The sequence below is a fragment of the Phoenix dactylifera genome, chromosome 11 (assembly GCF_051530095.1).
Source record: "Phoenix dactylifera cultivar Ajwa chromosome 11, Ajwa_hap1_PhDact_Kaust_v1.1, whole genome shotgun sequence".
NCBI classification, from domain to species: Eukaryota; Viridiplantae; Streptophyta; class Magnoliopsida; order Arecales; family Arecaceae; genus Phoenix; species Phoenix dactylifera.
This window is the reverse complement of record NC_143200.1, coordinates 19272174-19299579: the sequence shown is the minus strand read 5'-3', so window position 1 is coordinate 19299579 and position 27406 is coordinate 19272174. Positions and strand designations below refer to the sequence as shown.

At 36.2% G+C, this 27406-nt stretch overlaps 2 protein-coding genes across 8 annotated transcripts; both read right to left on the bottom strand.

The window, feature by feature from the left end:
* Window positions 1–1509: 1509 nt before the first annotated feature.
* Window positions 1510–6201, bottom strand: LOC103721266 (uncharacterized). Of its 4 annotated transcripts, none has more exons than XM_088707083.2 (5): window positions 5104–6201; window positions 4913–5029; window positions 4290–4404; window positions 4017–4199; window positions 1510–1711 (listed from the first exon to the last, which is right to left on the bottom strand). In XM_088707083.2, the coding sequence occupies exons 1-5, from the start codon at window positions 5367–5369 to the stop codon at window positions 1706–1708; spliced, it is 687 nt and encodes a 228-aa protein (XP_088563209.1). In that variant the 5' UTR covers window positions 5370–6201; the 3' UTR covers window positions 1510–1705. The 4 variants fall into 4 exon arrangements, with proteins under 4 accessions (XP_088563209.1, XP_088563207.1, XP_088563210.1 ...); XM_088707081.1 differs by lacking the exon at window positions 1510–1711 and adding an exon at window positions 2485–2768; XM_088707084.1 differs by lacking the exon at window positions 1510–1711 and adding an exon at window positions 2485–2768 and having other exon boundaries at window positions 4913–5018.
* Window positions 6202–6351: 150 nt separating this feature from the next.
* LOC103721260 (calcineurin B-like protein 3) lies at window positions 6352–26755 on the bottom strand. Of its 4 annotated transcripts, XM_039129718.2 has the most exons (11): window positions 26633–26720; window positions 24623–24771; window positions 24373–24455; window positions 24112–24266; window positions 23834–23916; window positions 23406–23465; window positions 21631–21739; window positions 20846–20898; window positions 13123–13203; window positions 10714–10826; window positions 6352–6792 (listed from the first exon to the last, which is right to left on the bottom strand). In XM_039129718.2, exons 4-11 carry the CDS (start codon window positions 24233–24235, stop codon window positions 6735–6737), a joined length of 681 nt encoding a protein of 226 aa, XP_038985646.2. In that variant the 5' UTR covers window positions 24236–24266; window positions 24373–24455; window positions 24623–24771; window positions 26633–26720; the 3' UTR covers window positions 6352–6734. The 4 variants fall into 4 exon arrangements, with proteins under 4 accessions (XP_038985646.2, XP_038985647.2, XP_008809614.3 ...); XM_039129719.2 differs by lacking the exon at window positions 26633–26720 and having other exon boundaries at window positions 24112–24269; XM_008811392.5 differs by lacking the exons at window positions 24373–24455; window positions 24623–24771 and having other exon boundaries at window positions 26633–26755.
* Window positions 26756–27406: the final 651 nt, after the last annotated feature.

Sequence of the window (27406 nt, the reverse complement as noted above, 5' to 3'; positions counted from 1 at the left end):
GGTTCTGGGCTGGAGGATAGGCCGCCATTACCTGCTACACCGAGATTCATTCTCAGAGGGGCGCGATCTATTCTTAAGAACAGTGAAATCACGCCTCAACCGATAAGTTCTTTCTTCATTCCATCTGTTCTTTTAATGACAGAGTCAGTTTGGGGTCCATCTGTCTAATGGCAAACCCTCTGTAATTTATCAATCATTTTGAGGCTGAAGTTTCATGTAATCTGACGATGACCCGTGGAACATTCCATGATCGCTCTATAAAACATGGAAAATAATATTTGATGACAAGTCCTCTTTAATTTATTGAGTATAATAAGGTATAAATTTCCTATGTCTCTATAATGACTACAAAAACATTCTAGGATTAATATATGAAACATGAGAAATGAAATAAAATGATAGGTCTCTCTATAATCTATCAATTATATTAAGATCCAAGCCTCATATTTTTCAGATATAGAACACAGAATCATTTTATGGATCCCTTTGTAGGCATTGATTATATTTCAATGAGATCCAAATTCCCTGGCAAAATCTGAATGGTATTCTTTGTACATCATCCACAAAACCTCACCTCACTTAACTACATCAAAATGAGCATAAGAATATGTTAGAAATCATCATCTCTTCCACTGTCCTTAACTACTTCATGGAGGCCTGGAAGACACTGGATTATCCTGACAGACTCCCCGGTTACAATAGATTGACTGATCAACGACCATGTCCTCGTGGCCAAATGGATCAACTGCCTAATGTACTGGGCTCAATAAGCACTGCGTGGTGTTTTTACTTTTGATAACATTCCACATGCTATCAGAGGCTATTTCCTTTCGAAACCATGCAGATCACTTTGGAAAACTCACTGATATTCTTCCTGAGATTCTTTTTTGAAGTTAAAGCTGTAATTATATAGATATAATATCTTTATCAAATGTACAGACGGTAAACAATCTGAATTATTTTCTGAGCTAACATTTTAATTTTCAGACAAGTTTTCAACAGTTCAGATTGTCCTTGGGATCAATTCTTCCTGATATTCTTCTTTGAAGTTAAAGCTGTAATTATATATATATAATGTATATATATATATGCAACCTCGTTAGCAGTATTTGACAGTCATGATTGCTACTTTTCATTTGAAAAGATTGCATGAAGGCAGCAATGTTCCTGCGCTCCCTGTATATCAAAAATCAACAACCGCAGTTCCCCACTCATCAATATGCTTAATCCTCGAAGTGTTAGAAGTATGTTATTAATGACTCAGCAATTTAGATTGGAGTAGGAAGCATTGCCACAATTTAAGGAGTTGCAATCAACATGCAAATTGTTCTCGTACCACATAAATGCAATATAAGCTGAGTACAGCCAAAGAACATGATGCTAAAAAGATTACCTATGTACATCCTTGCTGCTGTACTGAACAAATTCCATATATTATGATGTTTGGAAACTGGCGACGATATATGTGATCCATGAACAATGGACAAATCAATGTACCTGAAAAAATAAATGTAAAAAATTACAAGTGAGAACACTTGAGTGGAACCATAAATAGAATAAAGAAGCTAAGGAAATGATCATTTCTTTCTCCACCAAAAACATTTTGCAGCAAGTATACACACCAAGAAATGTAATGATGCAGTATGGAACAGACTCCATCACAAAGCACATCCAATCATTTTTACAGTATTGTCCGTCTCGAGCATCAGACCTGCAGAAAATAGAAAAGAAACAGATTACAAAATCAGCTGGTTGAAAATGTCAAATATAACATAAAAATATCAGAATAACTGTCCTTGAATTTCATCAAGAAATAGCAAGAAACCAGTCAGTTGAAAATGTCAAATATAGCATAAAAATATTGTAGTAATTTTTTGAGTAGATTTTTTTTTCTTCTTTTTTTTGAAGGGGGGGAACAAAAAAAATATTGGAACAACTGTACTTCCATTTCATCAATAAATAGCAATAAACCAGTAGGTATAAATTCTCAAGCAAAAGAGTAATTTGGGGACATCTGAATATGCTGTAAAAGTGATGGCTTTGCAGCAGCACACTACTCGCCAAAAATTAGCTAGATGAAAGAAGCTAGACAAGTCATTTAATTGTAAAGTAACTCTCCATACTCGACCACATGCAAGATTTAGTAATCTGCCTAAAATGATTTACCATATCACACGTTTATGAGCACAGGATCCCCTAATGATAGGATTTCCTAAATTTCCCCTTTCTCCACTTACTCTTCATAACAGTAGCATAAAAACAAATTCAAGCTAACCGATGTCCAATTGTTGTATTGATATGATATCTCCCAAACAGGAGGTGGTGGAGATGCAGAGCACTTTTTGACATTTTGGAACAACCCAAAGATGACATTTTAATTTTCACTTAGTACAGACTGTGCAAGCTAACCATTTTCTCCATAAGCCTTTTTCTCCAATTCACTAAGTTCACCATATGAAGAGGGGGGGAAAAAAGCATAACAAATGAAGAATATTTTTTTGGGTTTCATACCCTGCTGAATAACCTTGGTATACATATTTTCCATCATAACTTTACATAATCAAAACAAAAGTTGAATGTGAATTGCATGTAATACAGCTGTAAATTAAAGGGCCAAACACATAGTTGATTGTCATTTATTTTCCAAATGACTAACTTATATTGTCTTCAAAACTCCTACATACATCTCCAGTAAGCGCCAAACTGTACATTTCTTCAGTAAAGGGATTGCCTCCAAATGTCATCATCTTGCAGAGTGAAACAATCACCTGTTGGATCTTGGTAGAATTTGTAAGGAGGTGGATATACATGCATTTACCCAGTTATCCATACTATTTGTCAAGCTAGTAAGAGTTTTCTAGCAGATATTTCCTAGACAACCCAGTTACTATCTTTGTCTACATCCCCATTGCCATAATACATCAAGCCAGACACCAGCAAGTTAATGATGCTATCAAAAAACAATAACTCCTAAATATCAAGAGGACACCAAGTCACCACATGCACACCCAAAAGCCAGTATATAAACTCTCATTTATCTAGTCATATATGGAGATGGTGCAGTATGAGCAATGATGAGAGCAAGGGTACCAGAGAGAGGTCTTGAAACAAAATAGTCTGGATGAAATCAGGAAAAGGATTAAAAAAAATGTGCTGGTATAATATACAACCTTTGACAAGATTGAATGGTGAAGTATAATAAATAATCCAATATAACTAGAAAAGATCATTAATTTTGGTATTGTTAAAGATAAATGATAGAGGGAGAGTTTCAGGCTCATTCAAGTCACGCTCAATAATTTAAAAACTAACGAATCTGCATGAACACAAACTCTGGGATTTATAACTAGCTATATAATCATTTGATTCTTTAATCCTAATTTACCATTTCCAAGGTTCAAATATTAACAGTATATAAGTGGGAATACTCCCAGCTTTTTAATTCCCACAATACCCTTAATTAGATTTCTCCATTAAATGGTGTTCCACTCTTAATCTCAGAAAGTCTTCCTAATCATAGGTCCATTATGACTAGTAGTCCTCACCAAACTTACTACCTAGCAATCCTAATCTCTCTATCAGCCACACCCATGCTCTAATCCTAAAATTCTTGTTTTGAAATCAATGACCCTTTGCTTGCAATAACTACTTTGTTCAAAATAATGTTTAATTAATTTCAAGTCTTTCTAAAAAAGAGAATTTCGCTAAATTTCTCTCGAACCAAAATATATAGCAACCACATGCATTTGCATGCTCATTATATATCCAGACTTGAAGAAATTTCATAAATTTCAGTATGAAGCATGATGAAGAAAATGTGAGGCAAACCAAAATATCCAAGTGTCCTGATTCTTCATTTGGCTTCTTGGATGTAACATTAGCCATGATGCCAAGCAGTCTTCTTTTGTATCAGTTCTTTTTCTCTAGCTCACAATCTTTGAAATTTCTCTTTACCAAGAACTGTTAAACTGTGAAACTCTGATGCAATATGGCATATGTGCAGGGAAGAAAAATACCTGACTACAAAGCCATTTCAGCTTGTAATGCTGCAAGTTCATCTTCTTCAGTGTATTTTTCTGTGGAACAGGGCAAGTAGGCTGCCTGCCTGCAGGAGCATACTGTATGGGCGCAGCAGGAGCAGTTGTAGCAGGCTGAAGAAGCTGTTCCTCCAACTCTTCAACTTCTGCTTCCAGTTCATCCTGCCATTGCAAAATATACATTTTGTCATGATGGAAAAAATATTACGGCTAAAATATACCAGGAGGGTAGAAGTGGGATGAGATGATTACTGCATCAAAATCACCTGCTGCTCCAATAGGAGTAGATAGTGCTCCCTGGATTTGCTTCATGTTCTCTGTCTGCTCATTGATTTCATCCATAGTCTTGTCAACACCATTAATGTTACTGAAAAATTAATAAGCAACAAAGTCAAGTTCCTCAATATAAATAACTGTTAAAATTCTGAGAGTAAATCATTCAATGGAGGAAAATACAAGAAAATATTCAAGAATTTAAGGTCGAAAGCCATCATCAGGATTGAAAAGAAAAATATTACTTTATTCTCTAGTCAGAAATTCTGGAAGTTCAATTACATGCAGATTGAATATTTAGGGATGAAACTACAATTATACAACAAATAATTTTATTTATCGTGCATTGTGATCAGGAAATAAGATGGCGGAGAAATTGCTGATGCACATATGAAATTTGTCTGTCCTACAAAATAGTCAACCAAGAGCATGAAAAATAAAAAGATTAATATAAAACATCCTTTTTTGAGTATAAGGTGATTGTTACCCACTAATGTTTGAACCTGAGACCACTTACATGGAAAGATGGATGCCATCTACCTAAGCTACCAGCTGTTGGCAATATAAAAAAACTCAAAAGTACATAAGACAGAGCTACTAACGTTGCCTTTTGCATAGCCTTCATTGCAGCTGCCCCGGTTCTCAATGCCTCGACAGTTTCTGTTGTAGCTTTTGCACCTTCTAGCATCATCATCTGAAGTACAATTACTGCACCGGCACTGCACCGATCGATTTGAGGAATGAACAAGACGAAACCATCGAAAAAGAGAGATTTTTCATCAAGAACAATTACTCGCGCCGCGACTGCGCGTTCGAGGGAGAGATTGGGATCGGCCGCCCGTGGGAGTAGAGCGCGGGCGAGGCGGGGGTTTGTACGCGACAGGAGAGGGACCATGAAGTCCCCCCACGGAGGAGGGGAAGAAAGAGGAGTCCCTCCTGGGATTCATATCTCCCTTGCACTCCGATTCGCATTGGTAATGGGGCACACAACGAAGAACCTACTGGTGCTTTAGAGGAGATTAAGCAAGCACCAGTTAACGAAAAGATTATGGTCATCATGGAAAATATCTTGATTATATCAACTTATCTCTGCCCAAATCTAGTTTTTTCCCCCATCATAATGCAAGGAGTCCTCTGTTGACATTTATGCTTGTTCGAGTTCATCCTTAAAACTACCTTATCATCCAAGTACGAGGGATAAGTTTAAATCTGTATGAAGAATAATTTCTAAGATGTGGCTTGTTCCATTTGCTTCTAATGGAAATATATGTTCAATTAATTTCATGTTAATTAACTACATATTACTTGCTGATGTTACTAATTGCCTGCCAAATATCGACAATGGAATGATCTCTATTTTTCATACAATACAATGTGATACAGATGGTAGGGAACTTGGATTTTCCCTTTGCATTCACATGCCAACAATTGTATCTGGAGTTCAACTTTTAGGGACTGCTTTCGTGATTACGTTGCGTTCAAAAATGCCAATGATAACCTCGAATTCAACCTAATCAAACTGTGATAACAAGTGTTATTCCAATTTTTGCATCTTGTGTTTCAAAAATCGATTTCATATCATCAATACTGCTCTCGTAGAAGATGAAGAAGAAGGGGCTGAAAATGACCATTATGTTGACACACGGGATTTAAACGACATTAATGAAACACACTTTTCTTATCGCAGTACAAGCAAAATCTGCACGATGCACTTAAACCGAACATATATTCTAGGCTAATTACCACCCAAATTCATTAGAGTTAAGCAAATAGAACAGATTACAATAGAATGAAAACAAACACAAGTATTATAAAAAAAGTTACAGTTAGAATTCTCTTCAGATTGGGTCTAACAATCTCTAATATACCACTCAGGCATAGCATTAAGAACTAAACAGCCGAGTTAGCCCTGCAAAGATCTTCCACAATTTATTTGTGAGCCTGTTCAGTAGTTTATTAACCCTAAGATTATTAACATACTGAATCTCTCACTTCCAGATGAACCAAAGCACCTGTTACAACATCACAATATATGATCCAATTCTAGAAAAGCAGTGAGGCCCATTAGCTTTCAAAGGAGCCTACCTGTTTATATTTTTCTTTGGAAAAAATAGATAATGTTCCCAGCACAGATGGGGTGCAAGTTTGCTAAGAATACAACCAAATTAATGCAAACTTTCCCATATGATACAAGCCCTTCAGAAACTGAAACAATTATAGATCACACTGCATGGATACTTAAGTAACATTTTCCACAAACGAAAACAGACAAAAATAGAGTCAATACTTTTCTTGGCAACTAAGAATTTCCAGCAGTATTCTCCTCAGCATGGTGAAATTATGGTGCTCCTATAATCCAAACAGAGGTTAACAAACCATTATGAATATTGCTGCTGATCCCTAAACTTGCACTAGATCAGAAACTCAGGTGTCATCAACTTGAGAGTGGAAGACAAAACTTGGGAAGGTGGTGGTGATGTCCCTGTTTACAAAATACACAATAAGTAGCAAAACAATAATAAAGCATATGCAAGAAGTTCATCAAGTTCATTAAATCAACTTATTTTGCCAGAATTCAATAGTTAGCCCTAGCTACAATCCCCACAACAATATCGAACAACAGATTTTAATAAGCAATTAACATGAGAGACAAAATATGTAGATTTGTAATGTAAGGGAGGATGCACTAACACCACTTATGGAAATAGCTACACCGACCAGCACAGGAATTACCAAAACTTGCATGATGTTTTTCACTTGTATGACGTTAAGCTCATTGGAAATGTTAGGTCATAAATTATCACCTTTTTAGGAGGGGCAAACCAGGTGGTGTAGTACAATGTCATGTCCAAGCTTCTATACCACATGATATGTCTAGGTTTCATTGGAGGTGTCATGTCCAAGTCAAAAAAATGTTTCCATTTCAACAATCTTAAAGAGCATCTCATTTCACTGTACATAACAACAATTAAAAAAATGTTAACTGACAAGAAAAATGACCTCTAAAACCTTCACCTATTTGCTTTTCAACTGAAGGGTTGTTTTGTGGTTGTATGAGCTTAAGCTGCATCACCATAAAGAAAGGTCTCCCTTCCTGCCAACCAGTCTTCCAAAATTAATGGTAACCCCTTCTCACCTAAAATTGCCTTGGCCAAATTATCCCAGGCTGATATCAGGTTGGCAATGGTGGCAACTATATTGAGGGCTCTGCTTGTTATGGTAATTAGGCCAACACCTGATGACATGAGCTAACAACAGCCATGCACCATCTGTGTCCATGTTCGCAAAGTCACCCACAATGAATTATACCACGTGCTCCACCACTTGTGCAAACCCGTCAATTCTTTTTAATGACCGTATGTTCCATAGCATTTTGTTGCATAAGTGAAATTTATTTGTATAGGAAAGGTTTGCATGGAAAATACTAAGGAAGGCTAACTTCTAAAAGAGAGATGAAATTTACAAAATAAATTTCATTGTTTAGCAAAACAATATTGCTTTGTTGCAAGGATTACACAAGTGAGACATTTCTTGAATTCAAAACATAAAAATAAACTGCACTATTACTCAATTGCATTAAATTCTAGATCTGGAGGTTTCTTTGTTACATATTCCAAACTTAGATCTTGAACGTAGCTAAGGTACTAGTTTAACATTTTCTGCAAAAATTCACATGCTCAGTGTGTTTTTGGACATTTAGCTTTAACATGGTAAATAGCTCGTACTATATAGGGTTTTTTTAGCTAGGTTATATAGATGCAGAAGCGCCCTAATAATGGAGTTCCAGACTTGTAAAACTATATATTTGACTACATATGCTGATGTCATACTGCAGCTGTAGCAACACTACTCAAGTTTCATTCTGCTACTACATGCCTAATGTTAATTATATTCCCAAGTCAGATGCATAGGACTGGTTCAAGACTTTTTACCTCCTCCAAACACCATTAGCACTCTTGATTTCAATCCTTCACTTTGTGTCCTGACCATGGTTTCTTGTTTATTAACTTGGTGGATTTTCCTATGATGCATACTCAAATATTCTTTACATTTCTAACTCATGATTGATCATTCTTAAGCTTAACAATGAACTGTCTTGCTCTCCCTCTTTGCCCAGCATCCGCATCAAATTCTAGATTGACCTCATCTTTATTTACATGTCCTGTTTTTCATTGTTGCCCCTGATCCCCATACTTGGTGAACTTATCTCTATTAGGCCTGCCTCTCACCTTCACATCTACTATTCATCAATTGCTTTGACAACCCAAAACACTCATGACTTCTTGATCATGGTGTATTTTCTTCAACATCATTACAGTTCATGCATCAAATTTGGTGCTTCTGCCACTTATTACCATACCACCTTTCTTGCATTGCTCCCTTTTCAAAGAATTATTATGCACATCATGGTCAACTCATCATCGCAACCTTGTGGTGTCTTATCCATCTCGAGTCTCCTCCTCCAGGCGTGTTCAAAGAAGACTTTCACCTTCAATATTTTGTAAATACATCTATACTGTAGTATATATAAATTTAGGGCAATGTACACATTTAGTTATTCATTCTTTTGGTATGGAATGCATCTATAAGTGAAGAAACGTGGCGGGGGGTGATGTAACACTTTGTTGTTCATGTCTTGTGGGTGTCAACATTGAAGTGCTCTGAATTTGCTGCACACATGCAGATCTCCTAATTTGGAATTTTTGTGATTTAGTCTGCTCATAATTCGTTTTGAACAATGGTAATTAAAAGCTTGCAAAGACTTCACCTTTGTATCAAGATCACCAGGTTTGCTAATTAACAGGTCATCATGCTAATCTGGTGTCAAAAGACCCCTATCACTTGGATACCAGGACTGTCCCCCGCAATCGTACATGGCAGGTAACCTAGGCTCTGATCCAAACTGATCTAGGACATTCTAGACAGTAGGGGTCTATAGGATCTAGGGAAGCAAGGCTTAAACCTATAGGTTGCTGGAAAGTGTAGCTTAGTAGCAAGTTTAGGGTTTTAAATATAGCAAAGGAACAACTTTTTTGGGGCTAGAAAGAGGGGGTCTGTTGGTGAATTATAAGAACAGATTCCAAGAGAAATAACAAAGATGGTAACAGCAGATTTGATTCTGCAGTACTACAGATCCAAGAAACTAGTGGTGTTAGGGGTAGCATGGTTAGGGTTTGAAGGGATCAACCACAGGTTGTGAGGGAAGGCTGTTAGGCCCCACTGCAGTACCAGAACAAGGTGTGCTATCACAACAACCCTGATCTGGCTCAAAATAGACACTGACAGGTTGTGTTTGCCTTCCACAGATGAATAGCAAGGGAATATCTTTGTGTGTGTTAGGTCCAGGCAAAGAGGGCCTAGTATGGTCCTGCTGCATATTAGTTCAAAGCAGAAACAATAAAACAACCGGGTCACAGAAAAACAAAGAATGGAAGCAAAACTGAAGGCAGTAGAAAGTAGTAAAAGGAGAGAGGACAATACAAAAACTCGCTCCGGTACCTAAGGAATCACACCTAGGCTTTAAAGACCTCAGAATGCCAATTAGTTCGCAACAGCAATAACAGAACAGCCAGGCCAGAGGAAATAAAGAATGGAAGCAAAAACAGAAGGCTGTAGAAAATAGTAAAAGGAGAGAGGATTAAGCAAAGTAGCTTCGGGACCTGAGGAATCACACCTAGGGTTTAAAGACCTCACAACTCCATTACAGAATCACACCACAAGAGCAAACAATACCAAAGATTCCATTCTTTCATTCATCATCCATCTAAAGTCTGATTACATCAACCACTAAGAGTCCCTTTTTAAAATTAAACAGAAACCCGAATTCAACTATTTTAAATCCCAAAACTGTCCTTATAAGGCATGGTTCCTGTCCACTATTACAGTAATTTGAACAGTGATAAACAATAGCACTACAGTAAATAGGTCTCATCAAGATAACAATTAAAATCTGAGATCTTTCAATCTCAGCCTTTGATTCTAAAAGACCTACTAAAAACTAAAAATAACTGGAAATAAACTGAAAAAACAGAAAAACGTTATAATTAAATCTAAGAAAAATCCCATGTTGCAGCCTTTTAATGCAACATGGCATGCTCTCAATCTCCATCACATTGCCTCATAAAGGCACAATATATGTTTTCTATGCATGTACCTTATTGATATTTAAATGTCTATAGCTTCATTTTATGCCAACCAGTCAAGATATCATCATAAGTAGGCAATACAAATTTTACGCATATATTATATGTGTGCTACGTAAATTCACAAATATGTCATATGCAATCTATGTAGCAGTTAAAAACAGAAATTTTAATTTTGATCAAAAATCATGTCATCTAATACGTATGATTATATTGAAAACAGATCAATAACAAGGATGCCACAAATCCAAGTGTGTTACTTGAGATATTGGAGGGTCATATTCTTTAGCAAAGAAGGATGTCTCAAGACAAGGCTACGCCACTCTTCCTTATCGATTCTTCCATCATGTTTTGTATCAGCTTCCTCAAATGTCTGAGATAAAAGAATAAGAAAGAGGCATCATATGCATCAGCCACAAATATTTATATCCCATGATAAGATGACAGTTAAACATGGAGAAACTTTCACAATATCCACAATGAGAAAATGTCAGTTCCACAGCAACATGGATAAATCATGATATCCATCTGTACTATTACAATGGTAAAGCCTTTAGAAGTAGGACTTTCCCTTATGATTATGTTAGTAGAAGGAATTTTCCATTTAGGGTGGCACACTGTTTCCTAATCTCCTTGGAAACTTGTCCCCTGAACCAGTTTCAGAAGTGTTCTCTTACTAATTTTTTTTGTAAGAGACCTGCTTCTGCATAACCACACCCAACATGTTTCCAGTAACCAAGACATGTAATATTAAGGTTTTTTTCTATTACTTTCTTTTTTGCAATGGCTTCTTAAGTAGTCCAAATTCCAATGTGCTTCTAAAATGAGCCCCAACTGGCTGAGAGGTGCTCCACCTATGCGCAATTTTGCTGCCCTTTGTAAATCTTTTCTTCTTAAGCACAGGAAAGGTCTGTAATAGAGTCCCAATGCAAAAGAGAGATGTTGGAATTGCTATCAAGTACACATAAGACCCACCTCTTCTATTTCTCAATAGAATATCATAGCCATCCTTGCAATATGCATGCATAATCTAGCCGACATATCAAGTATATAATTCTTAAAACAATCTGAACAAATGCACAGTAAGTCACATGTACGACTCTAGAATGAAACACTATCTTTTATAGATCAGCAGCAATATGGGGAACATGATCTAGTGAGTTAAAAGACTAACACAACCTCCTAAAAACATTAATTATGGACATGCAATGAGGTGGACTAGAACATACTTATAGCTCTTAAATAAATTGACAGGACAAGTGTCTATAACCAGGTTTTGGTCATATAAATTCCTTTGAACTAGCTTCAGTCATAAGCACCTTAGACCTCTATCATCTTCATACTATATCAATTCTAAACTTTTGATGCATGCCATTACTCAGGAGCAGTTAACATTTTATTTCGCTCGACTTTGTATAACAAAATACCTTGCACTCCTTAGACCTCTTTCACTCCTTTCATACCTTGCACTGACCTGGCTGTTACAAGCACTTGAAGCATTTGTCTATGTTGAATTATGTTGCCTTCAGCCATGGGCATAGCTGAGTAAAGGGTGAGACAAGCATATTTCTAGTCTCTTCTCCTCTACTATGTTATTCTTTTTTCAGCCCTGTGTTCAATTATAATTTTGGCTTGGGGTGCTTCTGCACAACATATTTTACCAAGGAAGAACATATTAGTCCAGCCTCTCCTGCACCTGCTACAAACACATTAGCTGAAGAATAATCCACAGCACAAGTAACCACACAATGAGCAAGACAAAACAATAAAACCTTTGATGGCAATAAGCCCATTACAAAAGGATAGTTAAAACTCACCAAGGGGCATCATTGATAATAGCATTATAGTATTTGAATAATATATCAATTAATTGAATGCCCTATATCTCATCCATGCTCATAGGCAGTCAAGGACGAGTAGCCAAGAAGCAAATATATATACACACACACAAAGATAAAGTAAGCTTGCACTCTCCCAGAAACACTAGAAATAGTGTTCAATATGCACAAATATTGGGCATCACAATTTTGATGGACAAGATATACCCGGGAATCCATGCAAGATTCATTCACTTTTAACATATATCAGCTAATAAATCCCAACAGCTCGTAAGTCATCCACATGGGATGGTATTATGAATCAAGGGTCATAAGCCAATCTTCATCCTCTCACAAACCGTTAAGCATAACAACATTTGGAGAATTAAAGATAATTAAATTTAAGAAAAATATCAAAATTGAAGCAATCAAATTTTCCTAGCATGCAAATTTTCCTACATCCCAATGAAGATTTCCATCCTTCTTGTTATTGGTCTCCATAACATCTTCTATAGTTAACTCCTCACAATGGATAGGTTAATCCTTGGTTGCAAACAAAGCCATTATAATCAGACTCGTCACCAGGAAATGAGGGGAAAAAAAGAGAGTTGACTATCCATGAAAATGTATCCGTATCCTTAGTTGTTAGTGTTAGAGCTACATAAAGCACCTGTGTAACAATAGAAAGCAAATGAGCATAAAAACATGAATGCAGTTGTTCATGATTAACAAGGTGATTCATGCATAAACAATCCATTAAAGGTATCAGACAGCACAAATGTCACGGATATGCAAAAGAAGAGACAAATATATGGAAAGTGATTCAAAAATAAAGTTTGTTCAATATGCCACCTTGTCAATAATACTTTCTATGACTTCATCCGAAAGATTCATGCCCGATTCAGCCAGTGTAGCGACTACCATTTGCTTCACCTGTGCAACACAATCTTTAGTTGTATCTTATCACCAGACGAAACAACTCTAAGTCAATAGCAGAGGTCTATAAGAACCTAAATTAGAGATCAAGTTCTGTTGATCTCATGTTTGATAGGTTAATTTGATTCTAAAAAACATGTGAGCCAGAAAATAAAATGGAATGCACCTAAGATTAATATGACACATGGTTTCCCAGTTGGCATTTAACATGATTAAGCTATGGAAGGAAGACAAACCAAGACCAAGTAGGTTCATTCTCATGATGACTGTTCACAGCCCACAATCTAAGTTTCTTTAATTGTTAACAAAAAAACTGTAGTGTTGAAAACTGTGTTACATAAATTATTTGTAATTGGAGATATTAAAAGTCATGCAGAACAAGTCAGGTTATTCATGGAGTCTTACTAAATTACTTATCAAATAAGAGCTTTAGATAACAAATTTGGCTGAATATAGGGAAGTCTAACTTTGTCTACTAATTCAAAGTAGAAAACTATGAATTAAACTACAACGTCACTCCAAATCAAGTATTAATGAAGGAAAAGGTACAAACAGAAAGACCTTCCATATTTGATGCATGATGTAATCTGGATATGACATTGGAACAGTTGCATCATTCCTTGATATTTGACTAACTAAAGGTGTTTTCATTTCCATTAGTACTGAGATATTGAATCTTACATTAATATGTAACTGGCTTTTCTTTTCTAAAGTTAAATGCTTACATGAACTACTAGCCGCATGGGCCTTATTCTAGGCCAACATAGCAAGCTGACTGTCCCAGTTGAACAGGGCCAAAGCTGAGTTCTTGTGGACTTTATGCTGGCTGATCATTTCAATTTTACAGTTTAAAAAGGTCTTCTAGCCAAAAATCTTTAAGTAAATTTGCAGATCCAGCAGCAGCAAGACCACGCAATGTTGTTAGGAAGAAAATGGCAAGTGACGAAGAGGTTCCAAGCACATGAGTTGCAAATTTGAGGTCGTTTAGGTAGTTTGGTGGACTCTAAACGAAAGTTTGCAAAACCAATACTGAAGGGTGTACCAGACGGCGACCGGTTTGATATGGTACAAGTCTACACCATAGCATTCTGGAGTGTACCGAAACAAGGAGAGACGGAGCGGGAGGCAGAGGAGAGAGAGGAAAAGAGAGAGAGTCAAAGAGGGAGGGGGAGGGGGAGGGAGGGAGAGAGAGGGAGAGGGAGGAAGGAAGGGAGCAAGAGGGAGAGAGAGGGAGAGGAAGGGAGAAGAGAGAGAGAGAGGCAGAGATAGAGAACTCGAAAGCCCTCTTCATCATAGGGGGGATGCTTTAATCCCTAGGCCACAAGGATAGCGCAGAGGGGAGGGTTTTGGTGTGGGGAGGGGCATGTGGGAAGGGGAGGGTTTTGGTGTGGGGAGGGGGGCGTGGGAAAAGGGCAAGCATCGAGGAGGGGCGTGCCCCAATCAGTCGCGTGCACCGAAGGGGGCAAGGGGGCCTTTTAACCAAGCCCCGGGGGGGGGGGGGGGGGGGGGGGGGGGGTGGAGCCAGTTTAATCAAGGGGTAAAGTGGTAAACTAAGATTAAAACCAATTTGGCCTATTTACCAAGCCGACAGGGCAAACAATCCTGGTTCACCATCAGTTCGATCTAGAGTGGTACAGCCAACCATGCTCCTAACAGCTTAATCTTCAAACATGAGAGGTTGTGGAGTTGCCTTGAATTATAAGTTAGCGAACAAGTTGAATTGAGGTTTAAAAAGGATCGTATAAGGAGAGGAGACTTTGTCAAAGGATTGGGAATGATGAACTGAAAATTTAAGATAATACAAACAGAATTTGATGTAAAGACTCCAAAAATGTTTGCATGAACAAAGGATATGATTTTATACTTTTACGATATGTAAGTACATGACCAATAAAGGATTCATTTTAGTCAACCCAAAGAACTAGCAGTAGACCAAATTTAAGAAAAATTTGTAGCAGCCCTTGTAACTGCTCTGATATAATTTTAAGACAACTAATAATTAGTTCATTTTTGTGTTTCCAGTGAAGGTTTCCTGTATTTTTCTCTTGTATGCTCCTTGCACCAAAAAAAACTTATAAATATTACCCAGATAACTCACATAGGCAGCACAAAACATCAAACAAAAGAAAGTGACTAGGCAGAAGCATTGAAAAACTTAAAGTATAGATGGCAAACTGTAGTGCACATAGAAGGCAAATGAAATCCACAAAGGAACATGATATCGATAGGTGAGATATTTTAACTTCATCATGAACATAGAGCCAAATATTTTGGAGTTGCTGGTTGGGGCATTTATCAAACAAGTTGTTCTCATTACTATGCTTCTTTATGTAGAAAGATGAAACCATAAAAAATAAACCTTTCTTAGTGACATGGTAATATGCCAGACAGTGTCTGCCGAACCGGGCTGAACCGCCTGATTTGGGCAATGCCAGGCCGACCCAGTGTGAAACCAAGTCGATTCGCCTAATAATTTCGATTCCGGCCCCATACTGGCTGGAACCTCTACCAAGCCAGCCGGTAAGTGTTCGAACCGGCCGGAACCAGTCGATTCGATGCAGACTTAGTGCGAACTGGCCGATTCGACCGAGTCAACCTGATTCCGAACCGAATTGACACTGTGGATAAAGCATTAGGTTGTCTGTCCGGAAGGCTGAAGCCCTTCGGCCATTCCGACAACATTTTGAAAGTGGCGGCTCTCTCCGCTGCTTGCCCTTCCCAAATACTCCAAACACAACATCGATTCAAGCTATCAAAAGGAAGATCCAAGGCTAAAAATAAGGTGTGCTTTCTCTCCTCTATCTCACTCTTTTTTTGAATAAGCTTGAAAAAATAATCAAAAATTGCAAAATAAGAAGACATCATGCCAAAATTTTTGATTTAGGCTTAATTTTTTTATATGTTGTAGATCTATAGATGATCTACACGATGACATAAAAATTTTTAATTTTTGAATTATATATAATTTTTTAAAATTAAAAATATATTTTTAGATTAAAAATAAAATAAATAAAAATTTAAAAAAATATAAAATCAGAAACATATTTAGGGTGTGCAGGCTACTCTCCATAAAAATTTGGTGTCCAGTCATTCAAATTTCGATGTGATCATGCGCCCAGTGACCTAGCCTAAATTTTTTAAATACTAATATTTAAAAATTATTTTTAAATTCAAAAAATTAAAAATATATATATAATATGAAAAATTAGTAGTACGTGTTACAGAATTAAGAAGAATTTCTAAGGTAGAAATCATTATTTTTTGAATTTATGATATTTAAACATATTTTAAAATTAAAAAAATTATTAAAAATATATAAATAAATAAATAAATGAAATTAGGGTTATGTATTGAATAAATCAAATGTATTTTTTGAGGTAAAAAAATTATCTCCATCGTAACCAAATTTTGCTATTTTTAAATAATCGATAAACTAACGTACTTGATAAACCTGCAAAAATTGAACCATCAAGAAAAAAGGACTCAGAGCTTGACATTGGCTGGGATTATAGGCAAATACTCTCGTGCCGGCACCATTGAAAGTGCAACTGGTACAATACAGAGTTCAAGAAAAAAGAGATATCTAGGTTGTAGTACTTAGCTAGTGGTTACCCCAACGTATCTATGTGCCAAAAATACCCATAGAAGATTCAGTAGCTATGAAGAAGCACTTCGCTGATTTTATAGAAGCGAAGAAGAGGATTGCCAAAAAGACGAATGTGGACCGCCGCGAGGCAAAGCCACTTTTCTATCACTCCAAGAAGTAAGAGGAGGTGTCTGCTCTAAATAACGAGGCACATATCAGTAGCAGCAAGATGAGGTAGCCAAGCATAGGGCTCAATTTGAGCCCTCGTACTACGAGTTGGTCTCCAGTTTTGTGAGCAGCAGAGCAAATCCAGAGTTGAAGAGGACCTCAGTCAAGAATGCCGTCAGCAGAGGCAGTGGCTAGTATGTATCTATATTAGAGCTTTTGGTAGCAAAAAAAAAAGTCATCCAGAGAGATTTCTCCGGGAGCAACAATCCATTATTTAGATCTATATGCATTCTCCAGCAATGTTTCGAAGCAGCAAAGAGTTGACTTAATGCCGAAGAAAGATAAAAAGAAGAATATGTAATGAGCTATCGAATTCTACTCCTGATAAAATCTCTCTAGGTGACTTTTTTTACTGCCAAAAACTTCCAGCATAAATACAATCCGGCCACCACCTATGCTAACGGCCTCTCTGACTGAGAGCCCAAATCGAGCCCTATGCCTCACAACCTCATCCTATTGCCACTGATCATCCAGGCTCAACTGCATGGCAGCATGAATCTGTGCCTTCTTGTCATCTAGAACGGACGCCTTCTCTGACTCTATGGAGTGATAGAAAAGTAGCTCTGTCGCTCAGCACACCTCCGCCTTCTTCTTGGCAACCTTCCTTCACTGTTCTAAAATCAACGAAGTACTTCTTCATTAGCTGTTGAACCTTCTGTAGGCATTTTTGGCGTATGGATACGTCAAAATAACCACCGGCCAAGTCTGTTTCACCCTGGTTACCCCTCCTTTCTTAAACTCTGTGTTGCATAAGTTGCACTTCCAATGGTGGCGGCCCGAGAGTATTTGCCCATAATCCCAGCCAATGTCACACTCTGGATCCTTTTTTCTTAATGACTCCATTTCTACAGGTTTATCAAGTACATCAGTTTATCAATTATTTAAAAATAGCAAAATTGTATCACGATGATAATTTTTTTCTTCAAAAAATACATAATCCTAATTTTTTTTATTTATATATTTTTAGTATTTTTAAATTTAAAAATATTTAAATATCATAAATTCAAAAAAATATGATTTCTACCTCATAAATTACTTCTGAATTATGTAATACGTACTACTAATTTTTTATAATTTTTTTGTATTATTTATATAACTTTAATTATTTTTAAAATTTAAAAATAATTTTTAAATATTAATATTTTAAAAAATTAATTTTAGTTCAGATCCATGTAAAACCCAACAATGGATGCTACATATATTTTTCTAAGCCCTCAGGTATGCAACAAGGCCACTTATTTCTCAATTTTTTTTAAACTTATGCCTAGGCCACTTGCGCATGATTGCATCAAAACTTCAATAAATGAACACCAAATTTTTATATAGAGAATAGCTTGCATACCCCTAAATATGTTTCTAATTTTACATTTTTTAATTTTTATTTATTTTCAATATATATATTAATCCAAAATTATATTTTTAATTTTTAAAAATTATATATAATTCAAAAATTAAAAAATTTTATGTCAGCTTGTAGATCGTTCATAGATCTATAATATATAAAAAAATATCTAAATGAAAAATTTTGGCATGATGTTTTCTTATTTTGCAATTTTTAAGCTATTTTTTCAAACCTCCCTAAAAAAAAAAGAGGGAATGAGATAGAGGAGAGCAAGCACACTTTATTTATCCTTAGATCTTCCTTCTGATAACCTGAATCAGTATTGTTTTTGGAGTATTTGGAAAGAAAAAACAGCGGAGAGAGTCGTCGCTTTCAAAATGCTGTTGAAAAGGCCCAAGACACATGATGCTTTAAAAGCATCAAGTGGAGTCCACAGTGTCAACCCAGTTTGGAACCAGGTTGACTCGGTGAAAACAGGCCGATTGGCACCGAGTCTGCACCGAACCGACCGGTTCGGACACTTACCGACCGGTTCCGGTCGGTGTTCCGGACGGCTCTATAGAGGTTCTAGCTAGTACGGGGCCGAAACCTAAATTATTAGGCGAACCGACCCGGTTTCGCACCGGGTCAGCTCAGCACTACCCAAATCGGGCAGTTCAGTCTGGTTCGGCAAACATTGGAGTGAAGTGAGACACAAGAAACTAAATGAAAATAATATATTGAATATATTTTTCATCGCGAAGAACGAACTGATTGCAAAACTGATTGTAAAATTTTAGGTACATAACTGCCTCAAATAAGCCTTGTTCTTATGTTTGATATAAATAAATATATATAGAAATTTACTTGATAGTTGATTGTTTATTTCTAACAAAATTCTACCTCCAAAATTTAAAGGGCTGAAATATCAAGTACAGGATTGGTACAGTTTTATTTAGATGAAACCTCAAGATCATTTGGATGGGTAATAACGAGCAGAGATGGCTAGCTGAAACAAACAAGGTGCCTGAAAGCTATTATAATTAAGGATCATAAAAATATTCTTAAAGTAGAACAGGGAAAGTTATGGTCTCATATGCACAATACTCGAGTTAGTAAATGTGAACCATTGACTAGGAGGAGTAATCAAGTTGAATGGCGTTCTGTTTTAAAAAAGATATGAAACCAAGAGGAACATGCCTTAAATTTTGAGAGCCCATGATGGCGTCAAAGGGTTCCCTGAACAACCACATGACCAGACTACTCAGCAACTAATGCACCCATAGTCCACCAGGCCAAGTTTTGACTTCCAAAGCAACAAATTCTTCATATGTTAAAAAATGTACAAATTATGTCGACATCCTAGTTTAAAACAGCCTTCAAATATCTAAGAGAAAAAAAATTGCATGAACGTATTTAACAACAATTGGCCTTCAAAGATACACATCAGCATGAACATCAGCAGACCAGCCTATTTTAAAACAGAGCAGCAAACTGTCTAATGCCAAAATCAATGTGTTTGCTCAATTAAAAATAAGTTCTATTGCACCAGATAGTCCAATTTGTATAGTTGAAATTTTCACCTCACCAAGTAGTTTCTCATAATTAAGTCAAATTCTAGAAGCATCTACAAGTCTCAGTACAAGTTTCCTAGAAGTTACATTGAAAGAGATGAAATTTACAATTCTAATTATATGACTCATCTTGCTGTGGTGTTATTTCATAGAAACTGGGTCCAACCCGAAGGCCTTCTAGCGTGACTCCAAAAGAGATGTTTGCTGAAGCAGATGCAAGGTCGGTGAAGACATGGCAAGCCCAACAGATGGCTAGTAAAAAACAAAGGCTAGCAAGAAAGCCTCCTAAATCACTTAGTAGACGCTCATACTGACAAAATAGTGTGAAGAAATTAGTTTGTAAACTAGTAAGGTTATCAAGTGGTATACTAATCATCCTTTGAGTATCCAAAAGGTAGTCAGAACTCCATTGAGGCTGATTTACCAGTGAACCAGCCAGAACCAACCCAAACAAGCAGCCACAGATCAGTCCTGTACTGCTTCGTACTGAGCTTAAGTGTATTTTTTACACTTTTCATCCCTGATTTGAGCTATACTGAACAGCACCCAATGGCAATATGGTGCATATATGGTCTGCACCTCAATTTTAAAAACCTTTAACAAGGACATCTTAAAATACAAATGAAGAAAGCTGCTGCATAAGAATCTAGACGAGACTTTGTTACTCTAAGCTAGTAGACAGCATATTGCAAGTGAGCAAATCAGAGACTCTGAAAGCAATCCATACACAAGAAATAAGAGAAATTCAGCTTCCATTTAGAAAACAGTAAGGAAAAATTATATTAACCCGGCATACTACAGGTAATGTAGAGGGAAAGATTTGAATTTGGTGTATCCAGACCTTAATCATATACAAATGAAATGGAAGGGCACCCTAGTATTCAATGTTCAATAAAGAGCAATACACATGTTCAAATAAACATAGCGTACCTCTTGTCTTTCAATAAACCCTTGCTGCTTGAGATCATACAGTTGGAAAGAAACTACAAGTTAATATTGCAAAAGTTTAACTTTTGTATTTCATAATTCAGTCAACAAGTCAAGATAAAATTTGAAGTAAAGAAAAAAGGGAAATGTATAATATGCAAAAAGCATGGGCTGAAAGTTCTCAATGCACTTGTTATCGTAAGGCTGACTAAAACACACAAACATGCACAAGCATGGCATTCTGATTTCGTGAAGTGCCACTCTGATTTAACCAGAAACCCTGACTGTATAAGGGAAGTTGAACCCATCTCAAGTCTAGAAATTCAATAGATCAAGACTTAACTAATCGTTAAAGGATCACATATCTCAATAACTTATGTTTTTTTGGTGTAACAATCCAATGATTGACAAACATCCACATTCCAAAGTAGCTGAACATGTTCTTCTACAAAATCCTTTCCATTCAACATGTAATGATATTTTGGGTACAAAATGGTACTCACAGCTTTCATATTTACAATTCCAGGAATTACTCTCAGCATGATCCTAGCTTTCAAGTGCTTTAAACAGTAATGAAGGTTTTAACAAAAATAGTTGTCTATCAAGAATGCCTGAGATTATAAATCTGCAACTAAAGTCATATATCTGTTCTTCTCATGCATTATTTAACATAAAATAATAGTAAACATAGTACAAGTTCAAAAATGATAATTGGCCCAATGGACACATTTGACAATCAAATACTTGCACAATTAAGACATTCATGCAGTGAAATACTAAACACTTACACTCTATCTTATCGTCAATTGGGGCATTTGGATGAAATACAGAAAGAGCACGTGCAAACTCTTCAAATCCTAGAATTCCATTGTGTTTTGTATCAAACAAGTCAAATACCTGTAACAATTTAAAATGTGAAACTTCAGAACAAATTTTCATAATAACCGGAGCATAAAACTATCACATATGCTTTTACATAAAGATTACTGTTTTTTCATTGCTATGGTTTGTTATATTGCTTACTTTTGTAATCTTTATCTCGTATTCTAAGCATGCTATCTGACTTTTTAATGCTAATGCATATGTATTACTTTATGTTATACACTACAGAATAATCAAACATGCATATACTTCTGATAGAATATTATAAATTACTTTTTTTCACTTTTTTTAACATAGAAACAAGACTTAGGATATTTAGAAGTTTAGATATGCATTAGCAATAGTGCAGTACATGGCACAAAAAATGCCAGAGCATGGCTGGCATTAGCATGGCATGCAGCAACTGAAAACCTTGCAGACAAATCGGTTAGGTTATGAACATTTACAGACCTTGATGTGATGGGACCAGACCTGGACACAGTAGATTGTCTATAATGATCAATGGTTAGCTATCTTATTCATGACAAACGATGGCTTTCTGCTTGTGGAGACTCAGTCTCGACGATGAGAAACACCAATGTAGGAATACTGGCGGTCCTAGTTTCATGTGCGATAAGGTAGTTGAAACAATTTCGTCTTCACTTAAATTGTAGAACTTTCGATCAATGATAGCCTCATTGATTGATTGAGCTGAAAGGCTAATCCCTATAACACAATGTTTCACTAGGAAGGTCGTTTGATGGATAACAAACACAAAAAAAATAAAAATATACATAAAAGGTGACTAAGATTTTACTTTGCTCTTCAGCAGTCAGTTTGATTTAGAGTTGAATAAAAAAATTTGGTGATTGCTCCAGTTTTTCAAAATTCAAAGAAAGAAAAGAGTCAGTGGACTTTTGTAATTTTTCATATATAAGCACTGAGATATTTTGATTTGCATTCAAGTGACTGCTTTCTTTTATGCAGGTTGCTAGTACCATCTTGATGCTGAGTTGTCAATATGTTCTTTGTCTTGGCTCTTTTATTGAATTCAAATGTGGAGTTTGATTATTAGTTAGAAAAGAAAAGAGGAGGGGGGGGAGGAACACATGCGGACTTAGTAACATTAATAGATTGTTGAATGTTGATCCATCAAAATGTTTTAAAATGGGAATGATATCGCAGAACATTCAATGATTTATATTATAAAATAAAAATCCATCTGTTACATATTTGAACCTAAAAGGTACATAGCAGGAATTATAGCTGGAGTATGGTTAGAAAGAGGTTATGACAGAATTCTTGTTGCTCGCATTCCAAATGGCACAGTGAATAGGTGCTGGAAGCTTGGGAGCATGTTCTGCACTATAACTAAAGTGATCCACATCCTTGCTTCTAAATATTAGATTATCATCAATTGGTGGGTGTTGTTTTTGTGATAGGTCACACAATATCCAGTCTTAGCAGATGAAGCTCAGAAATGGCCTATCATGAGATCAAGTGGCAAAAAATTTAAAAAGAAAATGTCTAGCCATTTGTCTTGAAGTTTAAAAGAATAATATAACACTTAAAAGATTTTTGGATATGAAACATATGATGATGTTACAGGACCGCAATGAGGCTCTTTTATGAAAGTAAAGACACAGCATTGGTGATCATATGATAATCTTAAACATGAATAACAAGTTCTAGATGGGCATACCCGATCAGCAAACAAGCTCTCCTTTTTGTTTGTTTTGAACAAAGCCAATTGAAACTCTTCCTGCAGCAAGATAATTGAAATAACAAGACAGATTAATTGAACATTGTAATTTTTCACTGGAAAAGAAACCATCACATCTCATGTTGATGGAGTATCGGTTCAATCACTTAAGGGTTCCAACAGGTGATAGATAAAGCGAAGACATGGAATTTATGTGCTCGAGATTTAAAACATCAAACAAAGATCTGGTGAAGTTCCAGAAAAGAAAAGTTGTTCCATATAATTCAAAAATATTAGCAAATAGCATTAACTGATAGGTGTGTGTATATATATATATAAAAAGTATTGTAATTAGATACATGAAATTGCATGATGAGAGTAGCACTAATTTTTATGATAGGATATTAACTACTAAGTGAGGTTCTTACCTTGTTTATCAACCCGTCATCAATCACAGCACTGCTGATCTTTTTAAACAGCTCATACAATGCTTCAATTTCACTTACACTAACTGAAAACAAATGAAGCAAATAGAGTCTCAGTTGAGCTGGCAATATTCTTTAATTTACACTAAGATCAGATAAGTAGGCTATATGACAAGAATATAGCTATTCATATTGAAAAGTCAGGTGCAGGATGAGCTATAAGAATCATATTCCCATGCCAGTTGATGTCAATAGTAACTTCAAAGTAGTATGTAACTTACAAACTGTTTCCCTGGCCAAAAGTTCAGGATCTTCGAGGCCCTTTGACTGCTTATACAGGTCAAGATCGCAGCACTTTAACAGAACAGCAAAGAAGTGCTTAAATCCTTCTAGGCACTGCAACATGATATCCTCCGCTCATCAACACACTCCATACCTGCTGTTGGGGAAGAAAAACAATAAATATTTTACGTAATTGTAAAGCAAAATGAACTTCTGGTATACAACTTGACAATAATTAGGTAGGTAGGAATAAGAATAACCTTTTAACCATTTATAGCTTCTCCTCACCCAAGCCCAAATGCAAAGGATCACAAAAAAAATAAATAGCAACTCTAAACCTTACCTGGAATTGCATGGCTTCATTAGTCATCAATCTCATAGGAAACACAATTAAGGTATTAGTTGTTACAAGAAATTTCATGAAGGCCATGAGAAATTTATATATTTGGTGCATGCTTGCATCTGTATTGAAATTGCAAATGATACGGTCAGAAAGGAAGGTACAAGAACCTTTCATGCTGTTTCGAATAAGATCAGCATCCTTCTTATTACCAAAGGCAGACAGTCATTAGTGGCTGCAAATGACCTATTTGACTATATTTTGGCTACTCCATGTCCTAATATCAGAACACTGAAAATGAATAGCAATTCTGCCTTGTCTGAAATAGCAAGAATCATCATTTTTTAGGCCTTGCAGGGTGCTAAAGGAAATTCTGTAATTGATAGCTATAACAAGTTAGCATATTTGGTATACATGCAGGTCTACTAAAACTGTAAATAGGACAGTTGGAAAGGAACAATTCACGAATCCTTTATGATAATTCAGAGACATTGCGCAACCAATATAGGGTTTGACAAGAACTTGGTGGGTACGCACAACCTTCAAACAAGCACAGGTCCACCTTGCTTGAGCCCAAATGCAAGGGCTCACCATAAAGGTACGAAAAGATAGACTTTATTATTCCTTGACCTTTCATGAAACTCTTATGTGGATTTTAAAGAATATTTCATAATGTGTCATGAACGAATTATGAGTGAACCTGTTTGTACCTTAAAATTGTACATGGAGCAGTTAAGGAGGAAGACCCATCAATCAAGTATGAAATTTCAAGCAAAACAAGCATCCATGTACGACCAGAAAAAAAATTTGATGGGCACAAGTGTGTTATCCATACAGAGTTTGTCCTCTCCCTCAAACACAAGGGATTCCTTAGAGTGACTGGTGACTCTGAACCTTATCCGAAATGGCAATACCATCAACATTCATTGACCTACCCATAAAATAAATTAAGCTGTTAAAGACATTCCACGATGTGTGATAAGACATAGACAAATACAAACATATGGAGCTCGTGCTCTGCCTGCAAGGAAAATTCAGGCCGAAAAACATAAGAAATAGGCAAATCTGGCCAACTTTGCAACGCAAACCAATTATGTCGCCCAATAATCAAACACTTTGGACTCGTTTGGTTCGTGAGAAGAAATTTTCCTCACTAGAACATTTTTTTTGGGAAGATGAATCGTGGGAATATGATGCTTGAAAAATGGATTTTGGCATGTTTGGTTGATCATAGAAAAGTGGCAATTTTTAAAGTGGCTTATGTTTGATTGAGCATCTACTTTTCAATGAAAATTATATGAAATACCTATTATACCGTTAATAAAGGAAAAAACCTTGCCCATGAATTTTGATGGTTTAAGGATACTTTTGAAGAAGAAAAAAAGACTAATTTTCAACTGGTGGAAAAGTAGCTTTTCCATATCCCTCATAAAATTTTCTTTTCCATAAAATATGAGAATCTTATCTTCATAAGATTGCTACTTTTCCATCTCTCTCTTTTGAAAACTCCAACCAAACAAGAGGTATTTTTTATTTTTCCGTTGACCACACGTTTTTTTCTTCTTTTTCTACGAACCAAACGAGTCCTTTGAGGAACCTTTTGTCAATCAAATGGCACAGGACCTCAAAAGTTGAAATTTTGCAGTGCATCTACAGGGGAAACTTAGAACTCTAATGACGATGGCTTCTACATAAAGCTCTTACAATCGTGATGACAACCATATGCTTCCTTGTTTACTTTTTTTCTTCATCTTTTTATTCGGGAATCATTGGAAGGTCGGGGGAATCAAACCCATTGGATCCACATCTACACTTTTTTCATTCTATTTGCTTAATTTCGCTCCAATATCTCCTCTTTCTTTTTCCCTTCTAGACTAAAACTGCATCCGATCCACACACAAATAGAAGAAACCCTTAAAAATCCTCCACCAAGCCAGTGATACAAACCCTAGAATTTCCACAAAGCAATCAAACGATCAAGCTCGCTTCAAAACCCACTAAAAAAAACGAACTTTTTCCACCCGAAATAGATCTAGAACACGAAATCCAAACGCGTCAGCTTTGCACATCGAAGCCGGCATCCCCGGTGCCCGAAGAATAACCGATCCCACGGGAGAAGAACAAAAGATATAAAAGATTCAAAGGTGGGAGAAGAGAGAGAGAAAGAGAGAGATTCTTGCCTTTAGACTCTCCAGGGGGTGATAAAGGGAGAGAGCGGAATTTGCAACATTGTCTCCCTTTTTCGGTCCTCCAAACCTCGGAAACATCTGCCCTATTTATTATTTTATTTTTTTATTTTTATATTATTTGTTTCATGGGTATTATTATATAATTTCCTTTTTGAAGGCTATTATCGGTATTTTACGTGGCAAATGACGAGGATAATTGGGACGCGAAACTTACCCGTGTAGAGATAAAATCTCGACACCAGGATGACATGCAAGAACGTCGGTTCCGGATGCAAAAAAAAAAATTTATTTCTTTTTGAGTTTAGGATGAGCTAATCCTTATTTTTTCAATTCGATACTCACAGAATTCTGAAGGACTCCAACTAGAACCGAAACCTACTGTTTTATCCAAATAGATACTATCCGAGTAAACACACGGTGATAATTAGTTTTCTCTCTTCAATTCTAATTTGTGATTGTGTATTGGCGTTTTATTTGGGCTACCTCGGCTTAGACATCGAGCATGACTTGCGTTTCGGATCCTTAATGTGCTGCAGATTAAATTAAAAATATCCAGATGCCAATTGCTATATATATATATACATATATATATATATATATATATATATATAATTAATTAGGCTTCATTCAACTGAAACTTTAATTAAAAGTAAAAATAATAATAATAATTAATAATATGGAATGGGACGTGCCACCGCCCATACTATTCTTAAAGAGCCATCACTCTCCCAGCACCACATTATTATAATATAATTATATTTTATA